Source organism: Geospiza fortis, unplaced genomic scaffold, assembly GCF_000277835.1.
Source record: "Geospiza fortis unplaced genomic scaffold, GeoFor_1.0 scaffold11, whole genome shotgun sequence".
NCBI lineage: Eukaryota > Metazoa > Chordata > Aves > Passeriformes > Thraupidae > Geospiza > Geospiza fortis.
Window position 1 is genome coordinate 8,701,499 of NW_005054304.1, and position 21,661 is coordinate 8,723,159.

Here is a 21,661-nt window from a genome sequence, read left to right on the forward strand (position 1 = left end):
CAGGAATGCATTTTCTTCCTTTTGCCACATCTTTTTACTAAGTGCATGGTTTTACCAAGAAAGTAGTTGGTGTTAGAGGCTCTGATTTAAGCTGGTCACAAAAAAACCAGAAAGATTGATAATTTTCCACAAAATAAAATCATTTATCAGTACAGCACTCTTCAGACTGAATCAAACACATTAGAACCTGTTTCTTGCATAGGCATGTTCTAAATTAGGTAACACAAGCATGTGAGCTGATAAAGGGCAAGCTTCAACTGTTAGCTCAAGCTACCTAGCTGAAGCTCTAAATAATTCAATTCCAATCACCTTGGCAAATTGTGTGCAGTCTAACACAAATTGTCACACTCAGAAAATATTCAAGGTCAGCTTAGGTCCAGTAATGTTAGTTTGGTAAAACATCCACTGTCCCATCCTGGCTTTTTGTCAGCCAGGTTCTTCCCCTGTGTGCACATCTTACATTAAGAAAAATTATTGGTTTAAAGCTGAATAGACAATGTCTACCAGGATAGGAATTCGTGTTATGAGGCCAGTGTATTCCCTGCCATAAACCTAGCTTGAGGTGAAGTTTTTAATAGTGCGGAAAAAAATAAAGAAAATAATATGAGACATATAGCTCTCTTTGGACCAATGCCCAAATACAAAGCTGATCCAGGGCTGCAGAAGTGTCAAGGTTAGATTGAGCTATTTCTCTCTTGCTGCTCTCTACTTGTGTTTGAGTTCATTGTCTAAAGGCCCAGCACTTTTTTATAAACAGCAAGATGAGGAGTTTTCAGGGTTTGCATTGCTGGCAATGCATGATAAAGGGTCAGGGGTGGAAACTGAAATCACCAGAGCATGTCAGTGCCACAGAGCAGTTTCATACCCCTCCCATTATTTTATGGGTATTTAGACACCTTTACCTGTCAGGGTGAACATTCTGTTCTGGCTCTTAGTGCGTTAGAGAACTTCCTGTGGTAGTATCTACAAGACAAAACAAACCAAACAACCACAAGCAAAAAAACCCCACAAACCTAAAAAAGAACCCAAAGCCAAACTAAACAACAGTAAAAGCCAGCCAAGGAGGAATGAATGCACAGAGGGAAAAAAAAAGAAAAAAGAAAGGAGTAACAGAGAGGGGGAAGATTATACTTTAACTGCATGTTCATCATAATAGCATCATGGTGGCAGTGGCTCTGTTTTGCCTGATGCTCCTATTAATTGGTTCAGTATAATTATCTGTTGACAAAAATGATCTGTGGATTTTTCCTAGACAAATAAATTTGAATTAGAATATTAGCATTGTTTTTAGTAGTAGTTCTTCCCTCTCTCCCCACTGTTCCTGCTTTATCCCCAGTTATCTTTGTTACCTTGACAGAGAGCTGCTTCTTTCATGTTATTATAGCATGGGTATATATCAACTTGCAAAGATACACAAAAATAATTACCTATGCTGGTAGGATTCTACAGTAATTATAAAAGCAAAGACAGAAATTTAAAGTTCAACCCAGCACAGGGCATTTCAGTCTCTTCACTAGTTTTACATCTGGGTAAGACAATACTGGAGATTTGTAATTAACCTGTATGATGAAAATGTGTGATTCTTACCTTGGATGTGAGAGCAGGAGGGATTTCACCAATTAACTTTATTTTAGTGGTGATCTTTACTCTATTTTCTCTTCCATCTCTCTCCCAGTTCTTCAATTTAGTCAGTACATTTCTGTTAAAAGTAAAGAATTTATACCAACTGTGAATTATTAGTTATTGTTATTAATTCTGCCATTTCTAACAGAATTATCTTGATCCAGGGAAACGTGTTAAAATTAAATATTAATCCCTTTGAATATTAATAGGTTTCTTTTTCATTGAGAGTTGAGAAGTTTACACTAATTTGTAAATTGGCTTTGTTAAAAGTTCAAATCTCTCATGCCTTTTTAGGTAGCACCCCTTCTCCTCTTCCAATTTCATTTTGTTATGCCTTCAGGTTAAAAAAGGCATTTTTTTAAAATTGCAGTAGAATTTGAGAGGATAGCAAATTGCAACACCTGGGTTTATATTGCGTTATATTAATGAAATTAAACCTTCTAGAGTCTGAAAATTATAAATGATTGTGATTTATTTCTTCGGTGTTTCAAAAAGCAAATGCTGAACAATTCCCATCATCCACATCCACCTACTAATTCATTTCCCTAAGTAAATGTAATAATTATGAGCTATGTATCTGCAGACCTTAACCCAAATCTCTGTGAATATGGCAGAATACAGTACAGCATAGCCCCAAACTGGAAATCATCTGGTTTCACTTGGCAGAGAATCCTGGCTCTTCTGCAGTACATGTGAATGCTCTCCTTTGCATAAATAGCAACAAGAAATATTTCTTTCTGGTTTATTCTGAGGAGAACTATGGTCATGTTTGTCTATGCAATTCAATGTTTTAATCTGAGTTGGACTAGTACCACACTTTCTACACTTTACTAAAAGGCTTATTTCGTCTAACTTAAATATCAGATATCTCTGTCTTGGACTGCTTCCATACATGAAGCTGAAGTCTGAACTTTGTGTTTGACAAGTTGCTCGTAAGTTCAAGTCACTTGCTGGTGAATTTCTGAAATGTATTCTGAGTTTCTGAAATGTAGCTCAATAAAGGGTCAGCATAGCTGTTCCAAACAAATTCAGTGTGTCTTGAATGAACAATTGCCCAAGAAAAAATTTAGCTAAATATCCATTTTGGCTGTCTCAATTTCTTCTCTTTTTCAGTTATTCAGTTTTATTAAAAAAGACCTAAAATGCTGCAGATACTCTCATAATATCTTTGCATTAGCCACAACAATTACTGAATTATTCATATGAATATTAAGACATTGGAAATGTAATGAGATTTGGTCCATTTGATGATGAACAGGCAAGCAGGTATTTGTAAAATTGTATTTTCTTAAAAGCCCCTGTTGTTCAAAAAAGGAAAAAGTTTGAATTTCTCTGTTTTAAAGCATTAAAACCTTGACTGAAAAGTACAGAGCCTTTCCTGAAAGTGCATAAGATATAGTATCCTAATGGTGCAAAAGATACTTGTGGCTCTACATGAAAATTCGAAACAGCTCCCAAACAGGAATGTATTTTCATATCTGGAGGGTCCTGAGAAGGCAGGCAGGATAAAAGAAAGACAGATAACAGCAAGCCATGCTGAATTATGCTTTGCCATACATCCCTGTGCACAGTATCTCAAGAGTTATTACTCAGGTTACCTGCACAGAGCTGCAGGTTGGTCACCCTGGGCTGCAGGTGGGCACTGTGGGACGTGATGTAGTGAAAGGGCTGGCAAAAGGGTAGATAACATAGAAAGAAAAAATAATTAAGAAACATCATTTGCATCGTGGAAAATGTTATCGTATGCGGACTAGTTTAATTCTCAGTGGTTGGTATTTAATTCATGAGCATTTGTTGCCCAGATTAGAAAAGAAAGAAATTTGAAAGCAGACAATGTCTTTAGGGACATTGAGCTGGCAGGAGGTCTGCATCTTCAGTCCCTTTTTCTATTGAATTTACCATTCAGAGATGAAACATAAGATATGAAGCTAAGGCCTGATTTTAAAAGCTGAAACCGTCTTTGGGATTTGAATTCCAATACTGGCTTAAAGGAAGTTTAAAAAAAAATTTCTTTCCAAAGCTGGAGTAACTTTCAGAGTGACTGGGGAAAGGACAGGCATAATGAAGATGAAATAAGACAGTGTTTAAGCATATGCAGAGGAACAAACAGTTAGAAGTGATAAAGCATTAAAAATGTCAGTGCAGAAGCATCAGTGAATGACTGTACAATAAAGATCAACCTCAGGACAGATTATGTGCAGGATACCTCATTAAATATTGAATAAATATTTTATAATAGTGTGCAATAGTCTCACAGATAATGCTTCTTATAATTTCTCCCAATATTTTTGGTGATCACTTTTCTCATGCAGTCCTGATCCCATTCCCCCATTTTCATATCTGAATACTGTGGACTTCTGTAAAATCTCTTCATTCCACCAGGCAGCTCTATCTCTGCTCTAGTATCCACAATCTTTTAAGAAAAATCATTTTAATTGAGGCATGCATTATACTGTATATATATGTTTATATATGTATTGGTATATTGGAGTGCAGTAGTACCCAAAATAGTAACAATTCGAGTCATTATTACAAAAACAGAAACTAATATTCCTTGACAGAAGCAGAACCTGTCTTCGTATTCCTCTTGCAACCACCACACCTGTACAAGGGCCAAGTTTAAATTGCTACTGACTGGGCACAGGCGTTTTTTAATAGCTGTTTTATGTCCCTTTGAGCTACCTGGCTTGTATTAAAACAGGTCATAAACCTTACAGTTATTCACTACTGGGATCATTCATTTGACAAGCTTTAATCTCACAGCCTGCTGGGAAACCCAGCACCTTTTTTTTTCCCAATTATTGTTATTTTTAACCCATTTTTCTAAAGTAGCAGGTACTATATACTAGATAAAGTGGGTTGTCAAGCAATTCAAATGTTTTGGGACCTGGTTGGGGCCACAACTTGACAGCAAGGAAGGTGCAGTGCCAAGCCTGGTAGGACCAGCCTAACTCATCTCTGTGTCAAGGACTACCTCTCAGGGCTTTTATCTCCTCCCTGACCCTTTCCCATCTGCTCTGTGGGCACATTTGCATTCCAGAGCAATTCACACAGTTCACAGAAATTTGACTTTGAAACAGAAAGAGGCTCTTACTCTGGCTGTAATTATCTTTCCTCACTACACAAGGTGGAAAAGGAGGTGAGCTGCGTGGCACAGCTCCTTATGAACAGGAGCCCTTGCAAGGCTGCTGGAGGGAGCACAGTGTAGCTGCCAGCAGGTTAATGCACCCGTACCACACTTGTGCTAATTCAGGTATCTGAACTATCTGCATTAAAGCCACCATTGGACTCTTTAGACACACTCTGAAGCGCTCCAATCAATTCCAATCTCAATCCATATTCCTGTCATACGGTTCAGAAAGAGCTGTTACCTGCATTAAGTTATTGTGGATTAAAATCAATACACAAAGCTTGGCAGCATTCTAATAGACCATTGCCATAGATCGCCTTGAAAGGAGTTTTAGTCCCATTGCTGAGAAATGGGAGGAAGAGGGGCTAATATTCTTTGTTCATTTCTTGTAAATAGGACTAAGCTAAAAATCATAATAAATTTGGAAGTTACCATTTCACTCAAGAGGGAAAAATACTCTTTAAAGTACTGTAACTAAAAGACAAATTTCATGTCTAATTGATGACAATAAACAGATCAAAAGAGAGACAGACTACACACATGGATAAGAATAGGCTAAATGTAAAATCCACTTAATATTGTGCTCAGTTTCTGGGATGTGAATGAATTTTTTGCTGTAGCAAAGGTGACTTTTCTGTTAGTACAACTGACTTTCTAATCAATCTGTTTGAAAAGTACAGGATCAGAGAATGGTGGCTTTCAGTGCCAATGCAGTTACACAGCCCATTGGCACAATATTTACTTATCCAAGATCTTGTAGATTTCAATCCTTCATCTATGTATTAGTTTTATTAAAGGGTGGGGACTGTGTTATGTTTTGCAGCAATTTTATTACTGTTGATAGTGGGAGAATTTCTGTAATGAAAGAATGAAATGTTTCAATTAAATTTTGGTCATTGATTCTAACATGAATAATGTACATTGTTGTTCGATTAAAATAACAAGCTGCTGTGCTGTTCCTAGCCAAATAAAATCCCCAAAACAGCAATCAATAAAGTGGTTGAGGAAATTAAGTATTTGGGTCTGCATATTTCACTAAAATCTTCTGGGGAAGGAAATGCAAAATACTAACCTATAAAAGGGGGCCATTCATTATTTTTTCAGTCAAGGAAAAAGTGATTTTGCCTAGCAACAAGACAGTAGCATCTTGAGCTTGAAAATATTTCGGTTCTAGGTTATCAGACTTAGTGTTTCTTGTTGGTTATAATGGCTGTGCTTGGTCATCCAGCAGCCATTGGAAGGAAGTTGAGAAATCTAGTAATAAGTGTGAATTTCAGTTTGGGCAGCAGTTTCTTAGCATTTGCAGGGGAATGGGTGTTTTTAAAGTGTCACAGTGAATATTTGCTTCATGAGATTGCCAAGGATCAGCCTGGGCTATGGGAATCATTTAATGTGCCTGTCCACTGTTTCTAGAGTCAGTGTCAAGCACACATTGACAGTCTTGCCCACAGCTGAGTTTCATTTATGGGTTTCTTTTTTTCTTTTCTTTCTTTTTCTCTCACTACTTTCAGTGGAAAAAGAGGGAAAATTTATTGAATGTAGAGTCCTGTTGAATGGAGTGTCACTATGAAAGTATTATATTCCAGTGTGTTCAGAAATTTTTGATGAGTAGACACGGAGGTCATTTTCATATGCTTTATGAATTCTAACCACACATATAATTAATTACCTAATTTCAAAACTCTCTTCACGGAATTGTTTACATTGGAAAAGACCTTTAATATCATCAAGTCCAACCATTAACCCAGCTCTGCCAAGCCCACCACTAAACCGTGTCCCAAAGTGCCACATGTCTCTAACATCTGCTAATGTCTCCAGGGATGGTGACTGCACCACTCCCCTGGGCAGCCTGCTCCAAAGCTTCACAACCCTTTCAGTGAAGAGATTTTTTTTTTTTGCTAATATCCAAAGTAATTCACCCCTGGCACAACTTGAGGCCATTTTCTCTCATCCTATAGTTTGTTTCTTGGGAGAAGAGGCCAATTAGCACCTTGCCATGACCTCCCTTCACACGCTTGTAGAGAGCAATTACGTCCTCCTGAGCCTTCTTTTCTCCAGGCTAAACCCCTCCAGCTCCCATAAAGCTCCAATTTGTGTTGTAAATCCCTTAGTGATTAGCTTCTCTAGCCTCAAAAGCCATTTTTTGCCCAATATTTTCTATATAGTGCCCTTGCTAGGAAGTTTCTGTCCATGCTAACGGGTAAAGAGGATTTAGCTGACCAGGAAAATAATTCAAAGCTTTCTGGTTTGCTTTTGCTTTTTCATTTGTAAAGTACATCCTAGCTTTTTAGCATTTTTATATTTAGAACAAGCAAAAGACCTTCACACATAAGTGCAGCAGAGCAGTGTAGCATAGCTCCGTATAATTTCTATCCTGAAATAAGTCTCAAAGCCACAGAATCCACACTTTTAATTGGAGAGAAAATCTATCTTATTGTCCAGTGATCTCCTAATGAGGTGGTGGGAGCAGGTAAAATTATGAACAGCTGAGCTAAGACCACTACTTCCTTGTAAACAGCCCACTGAACACAACTTTTTCTTCCTCTCATGTATTTAATTAGAGTGCTGGGTTTAAGATCTGAATGAAACTTTTCTTCTTTCAATAACGTTTTATGCAATTTGTCCAAAATTAGAGCTTCTTTACAAAAATACCGGATCTTTAAAATTCGATTTTCATTGAGGAACTAAAAGATTATTATCAAAGCTTGGAATTTAAAGTCGCTATTAAAGTCACTGGCTAAAAATCATCCCAAATAGAGACTCTGGGTTTAGGAAACTGAACTTTTGAAAAGCAATCATTCTCTCATTCTCCCTCCATGCCTCCTCTAAGGCTGGAATTTATTGCTTGGCTTTATCATCCACATCTGTAGCACAGCTACAAACAGATGTTTCTCTTTGATTGTCTAATTAATTAACACAACCAAGTTAAACTCAGCCTAATTGCTCTTTTCTGCTATTTAGCTTGAGTATTGTTCCTTCTGTTTCCAAGCGTGAAGGTCTTCTGTGCCCAACAGCTTTTCTCTCCTTTCCTATTTTTAGCTTTATTAGGGGGTATAGTAAAGAATGTAAAAAGATTGCTTCAGAACAGATATTTTATCAAAATTATTGAAATGTCTGAGAATTTCATCAGAGTAAATAAGAACTGTATTTTGTACTTTTAAGTCTTAGACTCTTGAAGCATTTAGCAAATTGCCCTGGTTCTGACCAGGACAAGGTTAATTTTTGCAGTACCCAGGAGGGAACATGGTTAGGACCCACAGGTTATGTTATGCCATGCCATCTCACATCAGTTTCCAGGGATGCTGGGAATGTCAAATTACATCAGTCTTAATATTAAGCATATGGTTAACCTCTATCAGTCTTAGTTTGTGCCTTCTTCCTTAAAACGTGTGATAATAGGGAAATGAATGGGGCAAGCATTTTCTTGAGCTTCTTCCCCAAATACTTGTACTATTATGTCATCTTCCCAATGCTTTCTCTCTTTTATACCATGTTGCCTTAATCTTGAGTTCAACTTTACTGTTCCTAAGCTGTGCCAGTCTAGCATTTTGCAGTTTCTCTTGCTTGGGGGACATAATCACCTCTGAAGCCAGACTTTGTCTTCCTACAGCCATAAAAAGCAATATCCACAGCTTCACCCAGTATAATCTTCACCTGTTTGCTGCTGACTTTCACTTTGCTGCAGGTGGTTTTGGCTGTGTGGTGCTTAGCTGTCCACCATGGTTAACCCACAGTGCTGTGTAAAATCCACCAAGTCTTAAACCCATCCTGCTGTGGGTCAGGGCAGCACAGCTTTGATCCCAAGAAGAAGCCAGGCCGTAATAACTGTGGAGCTATTTTTGAGAAGGAGCCCTTATCACAGACTTAGTAGTTCTGCATTCAGTTGACATCCAAGAAGGGAGAATGTTGAAGGTAAAGTGGAATGAAAATAACTCCTCTCTTAAAGGACTTCCATGGAGGTTGGATGAAAAACCATCCCCTAAATATATTGGATGTCCATGTGGTTCAGTGAGGCAGATCATCAACCTTGCAAAAACAAGAAGTTAAGGTTGTGCAACCCATTCATTTTCTTTTGTTTTTCTCCTCTGTCATGAATGTTGTGACTTGTTTGCTTCTCCAGACCTCCCTGGCTTTACAGGCTGTGAAGGCTGCTCTTGCCCCATAGAGGCTCATAAATCCCCCAGAGAGGTGTCTCCAAGAGGAAGAAAAGGAGAAGCAGGAGCAGTGACCTTCCTTGGATCACTTCACTGTATTCTGGAACAATTTAGGTCTGAAGGGACCCTTGGGTGGCAGCTGTGTGGAGCAGGGTAAATGTTAGAGCAGGTTGTTGGAACGCTGTCCAGGGGAATTTTGAGCATCTCCAAGACTGACAATTGTATGGATTCTCTGATAAAGACTTTCTTAAATAGTCTGAATTAACCCTTGCTTTGGAGAGAAAGTGTTATCAGGATTTTCCTGAATTTATTGGGGTCAAATGGAGCCTTCATCATCCTGGAGAATTTTCCCACCTCCAAAATCATCAGTTAGCTCACCACATTTTCACGCCTGCTTTCTGCAAGCTCATCAATGTCCTTGTTGTTTTGCTATGTTTATTTTCTTTCTGCAAGTTCAACTTTCTCAAGGATGGAGACAATCATTTTAACATCCATGTTGTAGGGATGTATGCAGCTTTCCACAGGTCCCATAACACCCTCTCAGTGAAAAAAAAAAAAAAAAGAAAATAACAACTGACATAGTTCAGGCTGCAGCATTTATGAGGGGAAAAATATCAAGACAAATAGTTTTGTCCTCTTTCAATGCATTCTCAGAAATGTAAACAATTGCACAAAAAAGCGTCATGGCAGAAGATTGGTTTTGTTTTGTTTGGAATGTGATTAAAGGGTTTGCTTGTCCAGACTTCAACAAAAATTGCAAAATGTTAGTTGCTTTGCATAAAGCTGATTGACTATTTATATTTCATTACATATATATAGGACACTGGACATTGGGGTTTTTGTAAATCTCTCAACAGCAAACAGCATTATATTGCTTAATAAAGGACTATTAATTCCTAATAAAGATATTAGCTGTGACAAACTGCATTTTAAACAGCATATTAAATCACTACAGTGAGCAACTGGATAGAAAATCAGTTTATGAGCAACTATTTTCTAAACAATTTAGTGATAAAAATTAATCCTTTCTAATATGAAAATTATCAACTTCTAAAACATCCTTTGTACACATAAATATTTATAATTTTGTGCATAGTGTGTTTAGATTGATGAACTACCATTTTTATTTGTTGCAGAAACATTTTCCCTGTAATTTTGAGTCTGTATTATGCAATCTGTCATTAAGGTGATCAGCAAACCTGAGTTCACATTTGTGCTCTCATTTTAAAAGAGGCTTTCATCAACTTAGTCTCAATGTTCCTGGTACCTGGGCACTTGAAAAGTACTTGAAAAATTCATTTTACTTTCTCTCCTCCAATTTTAGTCAATTTCACTGGTCTTGGATACTATGGAAGAAAGAAATTCTATCTGAAAACTAGAAATAATAACTTGACACAACTTGAGACACTTCACCCATTTTCCGTTTGGTTTGGGTTTGGGGTTGGGTTTTTTCCTGGAGTCAGAAAAGAACATCCTGCCAGTGCAGTCTGGTTGCATGTTTTCTTCTTTGGCAGCATCCTCAGCATGTGGCTGTCCTTGAAAATATTTGCTCAAGCATTTACAAAAGATGCTTTCTTATTTCAAAAACATCCTGCCTGCAATTCAGCGACACCTGTTCATATAGAGGGACATTCCAGCAAGATAAAAATATTAGTGAGGTATAGGATTAGTGAAAAAAAACTAGTAAAAATACTCTGGCTTCAAAGTAATTTAGAGATGTAAGTAGCAGAATAATAAAGAACAATGCCGCTGTATGTATAATGAAAGTTTGGACCACAAACACTGCAACAAATCAATTCTGTTTTCTTCCGTCTACTTGTCAGTTTTGCAGACCAGAACAAAGTGGTCAGGGAGTGGTTTCATGGGCTTGTCCTGGCCAAGCTATGACAAGTCAGAACTAACTTTTTTGCACCTTCGAATAGATGTTTCTGTTAACCTTATACAAAATTACAGCACTAAGTAATGAATTAAATGAAAACCATGTAGCATATTTAAAAAACTATCTATGTGTTACAGCACCTTATTGCTTTGGGGAATGATTTAATATTTTGCTGTACTTAGATCAGACAGATGTTTTCAGAGAAAATAAAGAAGAAGTCTAAGTGAAATCCATCTATGGCAAATATATATTTTTTGTCTTTAGAAATATGATCTGGGTTTTTGTATCCTTTTGGAAAAAAAAGTGCAGGCGTATGTCTAGAAGTTAATTGTGCAACAGGAAGACTAACAGAGCAGGGACAATTTAATAACAAAATAGAGAAAGCTATTACAAGTCTTTGGACAAGTAAGAAAAGCATATTGTTGGAAATCTGACCTTTCAGTATCAGCTTTTGGTATCTATTTCTCTCTGTTATGATGGTCATCTTTTAGATGAGTATTCACCAATCATTCTCATAGACAGCCTGAAGTCCTGTAATTGATTGTCCCTAAACTAATCAAATGGAGTTTCTTTGGATAGAACTATTTAAATTTAACTGGCCTATATTCAGGTTACAGCAGAAGGACAAGAGCAACACATGTTTCAGTTTTGCCATGTTTTTCTTTCCTTACAACATGAATTTGTGGCTGTATTAGGTACAGCATTTGCCCAGCTAGTGGAAAATGGCAGTGCTGTAGAATCCTCTATATTTATGGCCAGACATGGAGTGTATGTCTGTCATGCTGACCATAAGTATGGTCAGCAGGCATTGCTAAAAAGCATTCAGTTGAAATGTTTCAGCAGAAAATCTACTTCTGCAATATATAATAGAAAACAAAATTTCTCTGTTGAAGGAAATCCAAAACAAAATAGCATATCACAGATTAAGGGGCACTGCTAACAAGTTATTTAGGAAAGTTTTGTATAAATAATATTTTAAAAGTTCCTTCTTTAGTTTAAAAAAACCCCACCACCCAAACATGGCATATAATTGCTTTTTTAACAGATTCCTCCTTTGGTTTTTGTTTTGTTTTGTTTGTTTTGTTTTGTTTTGTTTTTTTTTAGGAAGAGCCCTTTGTCATGGTGTCTGAAAATGTTCTGGGAAAACCAAAGAAGTATCAGGGCTTCTCAATAGACGTGTTGGAAGCCTTGGCCACTTACCTCGGCTTTAAATACGAAATTTATGTAGCACCGGATCACAAGTATGGGAGTCCTCAGGATGATGGGTCGTGGAATGGCCTGATAGGAGAACTGGTGTTTAAGGTAAGGTCACTAATGATTTACTCAGTCATAATGTGTGATAAAGTTAAGAAATACATGTTATATTCTGTTTGCATCAGCCAGTAACCTTTTTTACAGGTAATTGATAACACTTTGTTTCTTGCACTTTGCCAGCACTTGGATGGTGTGCATTGGATAGCACTTAAAAAGTTGGAAATTAAACTTGTTAGTAACTGTTTAAGAAGCATGGCAATCTCTTTTTTTTCAACCAAAGTAAAATCTAAATGTAGTCAAATAATGGGATGCACAGCATCCTAATTAGTTTGGCAAGTCCTGACACAAATGAGTTGAGGAGGCTGTTCAAAAGAGGAAAAATTGGTGTTGCAGTAATTAGTGATACATTACATAAATAATGTATAGCATTTAGAAAAATGTTGGTGTGATGAGTACATGAAGAATATAATCAACAGAAAATGTTTTATTGATATATAATAACAACACATTATGTAGATGTATGGATCAAGAGTAATACATCATTATCTATTCTGTAATTAATAAGCCATTTAGTCTACTTGATTTGACATTAATTGTTCAGTATTATAAATAAATTGAACCAAATGCATATGCAATGTTTTCCTTTTTTCTTTTTGCCCACTCCTTGCATGTCTTCTGTTTGGAGTTTCTCCCACTGAGAGAGAAAAGACTAGACAGACTTTATTCTGCTGGTGCCTCATTTGTACTGTGAATATACATATTTTATTTGCTCTTAATTAACATGTGGGGGTAGCTTTTACAGCTGTAGAGTCCTACATTTGTTGTGCTTCCTTGAAGATATTCATGTAAATAACTTAGACATTGGCTCTAGAAGTGTTTTTCCAAACGTGCAGGCGGAATTTAAATCATAAGCACAGCTAACAGCAAGGAGAACTGTGGTAAGGTGCAGGACTTAGGTCTTTCAATAAAAGAAGAGAAAATAATATTTTTAGAAAAAAAAAAGAAAATATTGTCTGCCATGGGTTAAAAATTATTGATAGGTTTAACCTATTCTGCCTTCCTGAGCAGCAGGAAGCCTGTTGGAATGGAAAACCCAGCTACTCATTCTGTACTCATATCACCTTTCATATACCTATACTGTAATCACAAACTTCCTTTGCCATCTCCCTGTGTCCTTATGAAGCTGGAAGCTGGACACAGCTAGAAAAGTAGATTTTCCATCACCTTCTAAACCTTGGCAACTAAAAATCTGTCATCTAATTTTGCGGCATAACAACACAATGACCCATTGATTTATTTTTAACCTTTCCTTTTGCCTCTAAATCTGATATTCCACTGCACCCTGCTCTCTACAGTGCTCATCAGACCACTGCATAACACAGACTGGAGGGGTCTTAATTCTAGATGGTCTGGAAATGGAAGTAGGCCTGGAATGTTTTTTACGTATTTGCAATGGATGATTGGTATGGCAGAACTCCTCTAACAACCCAAATGGCTCCAAGGAAAAATACATATGGCACTCTTGTTCCATTGGCAGGCAGGGATTCAAAGGAATAGCCCACTGAAGGTGGTGACCACCCAGATCTGTAAATCCATGTCTCAAGAGCAACAGATTTACCAGCCTGCTATGATTTGGCTGTAAATCAGTCTTCATGGATATGAAATCTTTCTGCACATCTACAGTGTATGAAGGGTTCATGGAACTGCATTTGGAATTCAAAGCTCATGTTTTCCCTATACTGTGGCAGTGTATAATTTTTCATCTTCCTTACCCCTACATAATTAATTAGCAGTAAAGGTACACTGTGTCCTTCTCTCCCTTTCTCTGTCCCTCTTAAGGCAAAAGAACCTCTGGGTGAGCAGCCAGTGTCCATCTACCCCTGACCAAGTGCAAGCTGCTCTTGAAAGGCTGCTTTCTTATTTATTTACTGTGAGCTGTGTTCTGCCCCCAGAACTCGCATTTCCATGCGCTTGGCAACTTCATCAGGGGAACTAAAGGAGCTGAGAATAGTTTTAAATTAAAGGCCTAACCTGTTTGAGACACAGCATTTCCTTGTTTTCCCAACCAAGTTGTATATGATAGTCTGGCCAACAAGTGGAGGAATTCCAGAAAGAGTGGGAGTACTCTTTGCCTGTTAGTGTGTCAGCCAGGAATGAGTTCTACAAGAGCCAAGTCTCACTCAAGGGTGATGGAAAATAGCTGCCTTCTCTTTTTGAGTGCACAGAATCATACCAAGCCATTTAGCTTGGGAAAGACCTTTAAGATCATCAAGTCCAACTGCTATCCAGCACTGCCAAGTCAATCAATAAATCAGGTCCCGAAGTGCCACGTCTACTTGTCCTTTCAATACCTCCAGGGAGGGTGACTCAGCCGCTTCTCTGGGCTGCCTGTTCCAATGTTTGGCCACCATTTCAGTGAATGATGTTTTGCTAGGATCTCCTGGCACAACTTGAGGCCATTTCCTCCTGTCCTATTTCTTGTTGCTGGGGAGATCAATCCCCACCTCATTACAGCCCCCTTCCAGGTAGTTGTAGAGATCATCTCATTGAGAAAAAGGTGTCTTTGGCCACTCCAGAAGATGTGCCATGTGAAATAGCAGTTGCTGTAGCAACCACATGAATTCTGTGCTCAAGATCAATATTCACTGCTTACATTAACCATCTTCAGCATGCAGCAGTCTCTGGTGCAGGTCCTGGTATCAGGGAGAGCAGTCCCAGGCTGATCTTGTTTGCAGCAGCTCGCTGGAGTTGGATGGCAGGGCAGGAGCCCAGCTGTGCCAAGTACATGCCCTGGGCCAACAGCTGGCTTCAGAGACATGACATTGTGCCTAGTTCACTCTGCTCCAGCTTTGAAAACAAGGTTTCTATTGGCTGCTAAAATAGGAGCTGGAATCAGCAGAACATAGTAAGTGATCTTTAATTTGGATTTGGAAACAAATTCAAGCCTCCACTCCTTTGATTGTCAAGACTTGGATTAGGGACACAATTGGTCCATGCACTTTTTCTAGTCAAAATACTCTGAATGTAACTCTGCTATACACGGGTTTCTGTTTGCTAAACACCTGAACCAAGTGGTCTTCAGAGAATAAATGGTCTTTGAGAGTGCTCTTGCCCTCTCCTGTCAAGTGACCAGCACTCTCACTGCATCTTGTAGAGCTTCATCTCACAAACAGGATTAGTTCAGAGAGCAGCAGCCCTCTGTGGAGAGGCTAAAACCATCTCATGGGAGCAGTTCTTTGCCACAAATCTTTCTCTTACTGTTAATTATCTGTCTTCTCACAGTAATTCCTTTTGTTGCCCTCTATCTGGATGGCCCGAGGGATAAGCCTGTGTGACAGGCAAGAGAAGTGGCTAATGCCACTTCTGGGAGAGCACACTAGGCTTTCCAGCATGACTCAGGGCTTTCTGGTGATATTCACATCCATCAACCATTGCTATTCACATCTTGCCATGCTACCTTGATTGTGAGCATTTTTTCCAGTGAGGAGCCATGAGGAAGCAAATACACTAGCGAAAGCAGCCTAATTGCACTAAGGTCCATCAGGAAAGGAAAAATAAATGCTTAATCATTTTTAAAAGAAACTGCAAATCAAGTAGAAGCCTCATATGAGGCTCTTTTTCTATTGCACCTTCTTAAAGGGGGTAGTATAAGGAAGAAACCATACAGGAAGGACAAAGTGAGACAAGAAAAAATAATAGCTGAGTAAAAGGAGAATTATTTGGACATGTCTGTGTTAACTTGAGTAAAAATGTCTCTCTGATTGGTTTTTGCATGTCCATATTAATAACTGCATAATGTGGGACTGTGTTTTATCACTTCTAGCACTTTTTGAAACTTGATTTAACATTGGAAATGGATAAAATGAAGGCACTCACAGGACCTGTTCAGAATAGATGAATTTATTTTCCCTGTTCTTGATGATGACTCACAGAAAGATTGCTTTCCATGTCTATGAGATGTGCTTGCTACAGCAGTAGCTTAGGGACATTTCAGGGATTTCTAGGCTTTGCTGATAAGCTGGTTCTGTGACACCAGTAGCAGGGCTATCACACCCTTAGGTCATTTTTTTTTGGATTTTCTCATTCTGGTTATGTTGCTCTACAATGGCCTCAGGTGAACTGCTGCTAAGGAAGATAAATATAAATTTCTATGCAGGTCACACAGAGCAAAATAATGCCCTCTGCTGTTTTTTCAATCTGTTTCAGGAGTCACAGTTTCATTCATAAGAAACATGTAAGACGTATGATGTTTTTTTTTTATTTTGGCACTGCAAAAACTGAGTGAGTAGAGAGCTATACATGTTTATAATTCAGATTGGCAGCTTTATATCTAAATATTGACATAATTGTGTGCATTTGCCTTTCTATCTCAAAAGCACTAAGTGAACCTTTACTTCTTCAAACTGATGTCTTCTCTGATCCAATCTGACATGTTAATGACAAGCTTTTAATTTTTTTCATCTTCCAATTCTGAAACAAGATGACAGAATCTATATGTAATCAAGGATGCTCACTATCAGTAAATCAAGTATCAAGTGAAGCTTAAGCTTGGTTTTGTACTAAAAGTGCGATTCTTTAGTAAGTAAAGAATATGAGTTTACATATTTCAATGTAGCTTATTTTTTTTTGAAACAGCTAAACACCAGAGTGCTAAAGAAGTCAGGATTTACCTCTCTCCTTTCTGTTTTTCATTTTACTACCTCTCAAGAAATAAAGACATATGGAATCCCAGAATGGCTGAAAGATCATCTCATTCCAACCCCACTGCCATGGGCAGGACATCTTTTGCTAGATAAGGTTGCCCAGAGCCCTTCCTTGAACACTTGCAGGGATGGGGCATTCACAGCTTCTCTGGGCAACCTGTTTCAGTGTCTCACCACCTTCACAGTAATGATTTTCTTTCTAATGTCTAATCTAAACCTACTCCCTTACAGTTTGAAGACATTTCCCCCCATCCTGTGACTCCAGGTCATTGTAAAAAGTCTCTCTCCGTCTTTCTTGTAGGCTCCCTCCAGGTACTGGAAGGCTGCAATTAGGTCACCTCAAAGCCTTAATTATATATGTAGCATAGAAAGTAGCAAGACATAATTATATCACAATTGTTGCTGCAGTAGAACAAAGGAAATGCAACATTTCCATTAGCACAATGTTGTTCCACTGTCATAGCTGCTTGATAACTGGAGTGGAACCATAATTCTGGGGAATGTGCAGGGACTGCTTCCCAGAGATGCAGATTTGAAGTAGTATTTCCATAGATACCATGGTGTCTCATTTTTTTCCTTAATTCTCTTCAATGTATTTAATGTGGGGAAAAAGTGTTTTGCTGTAAAAAGGGGGAGAAAAGCAGAAAAGAATTCTATTAGTCATACAGTCAACTATTATTTGGTTAAAGTATCTTTACTGGTGTATATTGCTTTTCAGTAAAGAATCTTTAAGCATCTTACAGATTGCAATTTGAATGAGAAACTCAATGATCTAGTATGGTAGGGAAGTATTTTAGTAATATACTAATAATTAGTAACCCAGCTAACCTAATAAGTAGCGGCTGAGTCAACTGAGTCTAGAACTTTTTTTTTTCCCACGTCCTCCCTTACCCCTAAATTCCTATTTTGCCTTTTGATACGCATTCAGGGGAAAAGGTCCAAATCTATGCTATTCATTAAATGCAATCATAATTTCCTGTTTGACAACTGTTGGACTTGTGTATTTGTAAATTGTTTTAAAAGCATATTTATGTTCACGGTTGTGGAAGACAATTCAAATGCTGGCTGGTTTGCATCTTGCTTATTGGAGCTAGGGCTTGACTGTCAGCAGGTGCTGGGAATCACTTGAGTCACTCTTTGAGCAGATGGTTTGTAGTGAGAGGATAGGGAGACTCGGATAACCTGAACGTTTCCATGGATAATTCGAAATACTGACTGAATTTGCTGCTGCCCATGGGCAAAGGGCAGTTGAATCATCACTCACAAAATTGTTAGGAAGGGGCCTGAAGTGAATTCATTAAACCATTCTTTCCACTGTGTTCATCAACACAACTTCACTTATGACACCAGAGAACTTAACACACAAATTAAAGCTGAAGCCCTAATTCATAGCTTTTAAGGAAATCAATATTTTCAAACCCTTTTCTTGTCCAAATCATCAGGCTTCCAGCTAGGCCCTGCCACTTTCTGTAGCCAGTGAACAATCAATATAAAGTAACATCATTTAAACTGAAGTCTTAAGAGCACTGTGATTAGGAGTGTGTTTGTACCATGGGCTGTGGAGTTCTTTGCACATCCTATTAAAAGAGCCCAGCTGATTTACAAAATTTTCTAGTCAGTTTCAGCTGCCGTGCCTTCCCACTCAATATTTCAAATCATATATCTAAGGAACTAGGAATCTCTGCCTTCTTTGGGCAAGAAGAAAGAAATTCAAGAGAGTTAATAAAATTTGACTGAGTACTTTCAATTTTTTGTGCTCTCCTCACCCCCTTCCAAAGGATCATGCACTTCTTTAGGCAGAACAAAAATGGATTAAATCAAGGTAGTACAAGTTTAAATATTTTAAGTACTCTTTTGTCATACTGAAGCATCTAGAATTCACAGTCTTATTGCTCAGTCTTTGGGCTTTTAAAAATGGTATTCATATGCCTGCTTTAAATAACCTTTCTTGTTTTCAGTGAAGCTCTAATTGTACCTGTAAAAAGTACAGTAGCACCTTCTGTACTTGTGCCTGGTGTCCCTGGAGACCTCATACATACTGTGACATACAATGATTAGATCAAGAAATGTTACTCATCCTCTTTTCATGTGAAATGTCTTCTTTAAATTACAAAAAAAAAGAAAGGAAATGGCACAAAGCAAGTCCAGGCTAGCTGCAGGACAGATTGGCATTGCTGGAGGAATTGCTTGTCAGTAGGATACAGAGGAATTAATTGTAAAGGAACTGTGTGCAGAATCTGCCCTTCTGCACTATAGACTTCGTAGATAAAATGGAATGTTCTATGGAATTTCAGGTGCTCCTAGGGTAGTAGCCCTTTTTCATGATCATCAAATCATGAAAATATTTTATAAATTTGGCTCTATCAGGCAACTAGTTTCCTACAATTGGATCTGCTATGCACGAAATCTGACTTTTGCCACAATGGCAGCAATGCCTTTAATAAGCCAGGTTGACAAAAACGACCAAACATAGATTTCCTCCTCCGGGTATTACCTGTGTTTTTAGTATTTGGATTTCTTGGAAAATAACAACAAGGAGAGCTGATGTGCCAGATTCCACCAAGTGAGGTTTGCTTGCAGAAACCAAGAGACATGGTTGATCTAGCCTCAGTCACCTCTCTGTGCTCACATATATGATGCTGAAGACCTCGGTCTTGGCATCTGATTCTCCCTAAGCTTAGCTGCTATAAATGACAGAGGAGCAAAGACCTCTTTTTGCAGTTCCTGCTTATCCATGTTGTTTTTTCCTCCTCTCCTCAGAGAGCTGACATCGGGATCTCTGCCCTCACCATCACCCCCGACAGGGAGAACGTGGTGGACTTCACAACGCGCTACATGGACTACTCGGTGGGCGTGCTGCTGCGCAAGGCAGAGAAGACAGTGGACATGTTTGCCTGCCTGGCCCCCTTTGACCTCTCCCTGTGGGCCTGCATTGCTGGCACGGTGCTCTTGGTGGGGCTCCTGGTCTACCTCTTGAACTGGCTCAACCCCCCGCGCCTTCAGATGGGATCCATGACGTCCACAACTCTCTACAACTCCATGTGGTTTGTCTATGGATCCTTTGTGCAGCAAGGTAAGAGACAGAGGGAGTCTCTGCCTATGAAAGAAAACCTACCTATCCTCCCCATTGCTGTAGAGACATTCCTCTCCCCTGCCTCCCTCCCACAGCCCACAAGGAACTGGGAGCACTGGAAAGCCTTGTGCTAAAAGATTTCCTAGATATTTAGCTGCCCTATGTGGAACCCTGAGAATTTCAGAGCACTACATGCTAGCTTGTGACTTGTTGTTTTGTTGTTACAGAAAGGTGATTTTTCTCTGAGTTAAAAAAAATTATTACTCGTCAGTTGCTGGAGAATAATTCAACATTAACAAGTGCTATGTTCTTACCCAGTCAGACAGAGAATTCCAGGATTTGGATTTTGAACTAGGTTTAGACTAGTCAGCAGTGCTAAATTATCTTACTGTGTCTGATATTCTTTCCTCCCTCTTCTGATTTATTTCAATTTTCCTATCTAATGTTAAGATTCAAGCATCTCTGGCCTTCCTGATTGCTTTCTCAATCCCATCTAGCATCTGGTGTAGCCCAAGCTGGTCCCTAGTTCTGCTTATATTCCCAAGTCCTCCACAATGTTCCTCTTCTGGCAGAGTTTTAACCATGCATCCTGAAGACATCAGGATCTGCAGATCTTGGTTGGGTATATACTGCTTGGAATTCTGGTCTACAAGTTGAGGTTGTAGAGCAAAGTGTAATAAGAAAACACAGCTTAAAATATAAGAGCAAAAGGGGGTCTAGGCTGGACAACAAAACAGAATGAATGCCTTCTTGCTTATCCGTGTAATTGTTCCTCAGTCACTGCTGGCATTGCAGGTCCACCTGTTTTAATTTCACAGAGCATCTGCTCTACAAAGAGCCATGGCCACTACAGCCCCAAACTTGCAGAAAGTTCTTTGTATTTTAACCTGAATGTGGATGGAACACTGTAGGTAAAGGTGTCATATTTACATAAAAATGGCAACATGTGATTTAGCATTACATTATTCTTTTTTCAAAACAATCAGATGATACCCATAAAAGCTAAAGGTATCCATGAAAATCAAGTATGAAACTCCTAGAATGGAAGAAAAAAAAGCTAAAATAATGTCACTATCCAAAAAAAAGAAGAAAAGCTTAAGCTGAGACTTGCCACAAGAGGGGTAATTTTAAACACATAAGCATAGAGACATTACTTTTAAAGTTATCATTTGCATTGAGCAGTGATGGTCAGCTGAGGAGAGCTGAAGAGATAGTTTCAGGGCTTTTGTGATTTTTTTTTTAATAAATAAAACCTAAGACTTCAGAGTAGCTGAGAAATATGGAAGTTTTTTTTATGTATATGGGTGGATTTATAAAGCTCTCTTTCTGCCCAAAATATCCCCAGTGTAAGTGTTTAGCAAATCCAGCTGTGAGAGAGCAGTTGGTCTGTTACAGAATGAGACTCATTACATTGGTCTTCCTGTTAGGTTAGAACATGAGAATTAGTTTCTTTACTGAATGAATGTGAGCCGTTCCACACAGGTTTACAAGCCTGAGCATCCCTGCTGTACTCCCAACAGGAACCCCTAAAAGCTTTCTAGGAGACTGCCCTGCTAAGGTTCAGAGGAGGCACAACTGGTTTAACACACCTCAGTCTGAACAATTGTCACCTGAGTTGTTTGCCTCATGTTTATCCAAGGAAGCCTGTATTTCATGAAATTTCCTAACTTATAGGTCCAGAGTAGTAGTCCACATGGGAGCACTTGGATAGAGGCTCAGTTAGCTTAAAAAGAAAAGGATTTTTTGACTAATCAATGAAAATGAGTGCTTAAGGAGGGCTTGAATTCAGCATGAAATTGAGGAAGAAGTTAGATGTAAGGAAGGGGAACCAGGTTGCAACAATAC

At 38.5% G+C, this 21,661-nt stretch overlaps 1 protein-coding gene across 1 annotated transcript in view; it reads left to right on the forward strand.

Moving 5' to 3' along the window:
* Positions 1 to 21,661, forward strand: part of GRID2 (glutamate ionotropic receptor delta type subunit 2) — a 673,693-nt gene that overhangs the window by 533,505 nt on the left and 118,527 nt on the right. Inside the window, exons 10-11 of the mRNA XM_005418132.2 lie at positions 11,891 to 12,088; positions 19,504 to 19,816. Of these exons, the coding sequence (XP_005418189.1) occupies positions 11,891 to 12,088; positions 19,504 to 19,816 (511 nt within the window). The remainder of the gene's footprint in view (positions 1 to 11,890; positions 12,089 to 19,503; positions 19,817 to 21,661) is intronic.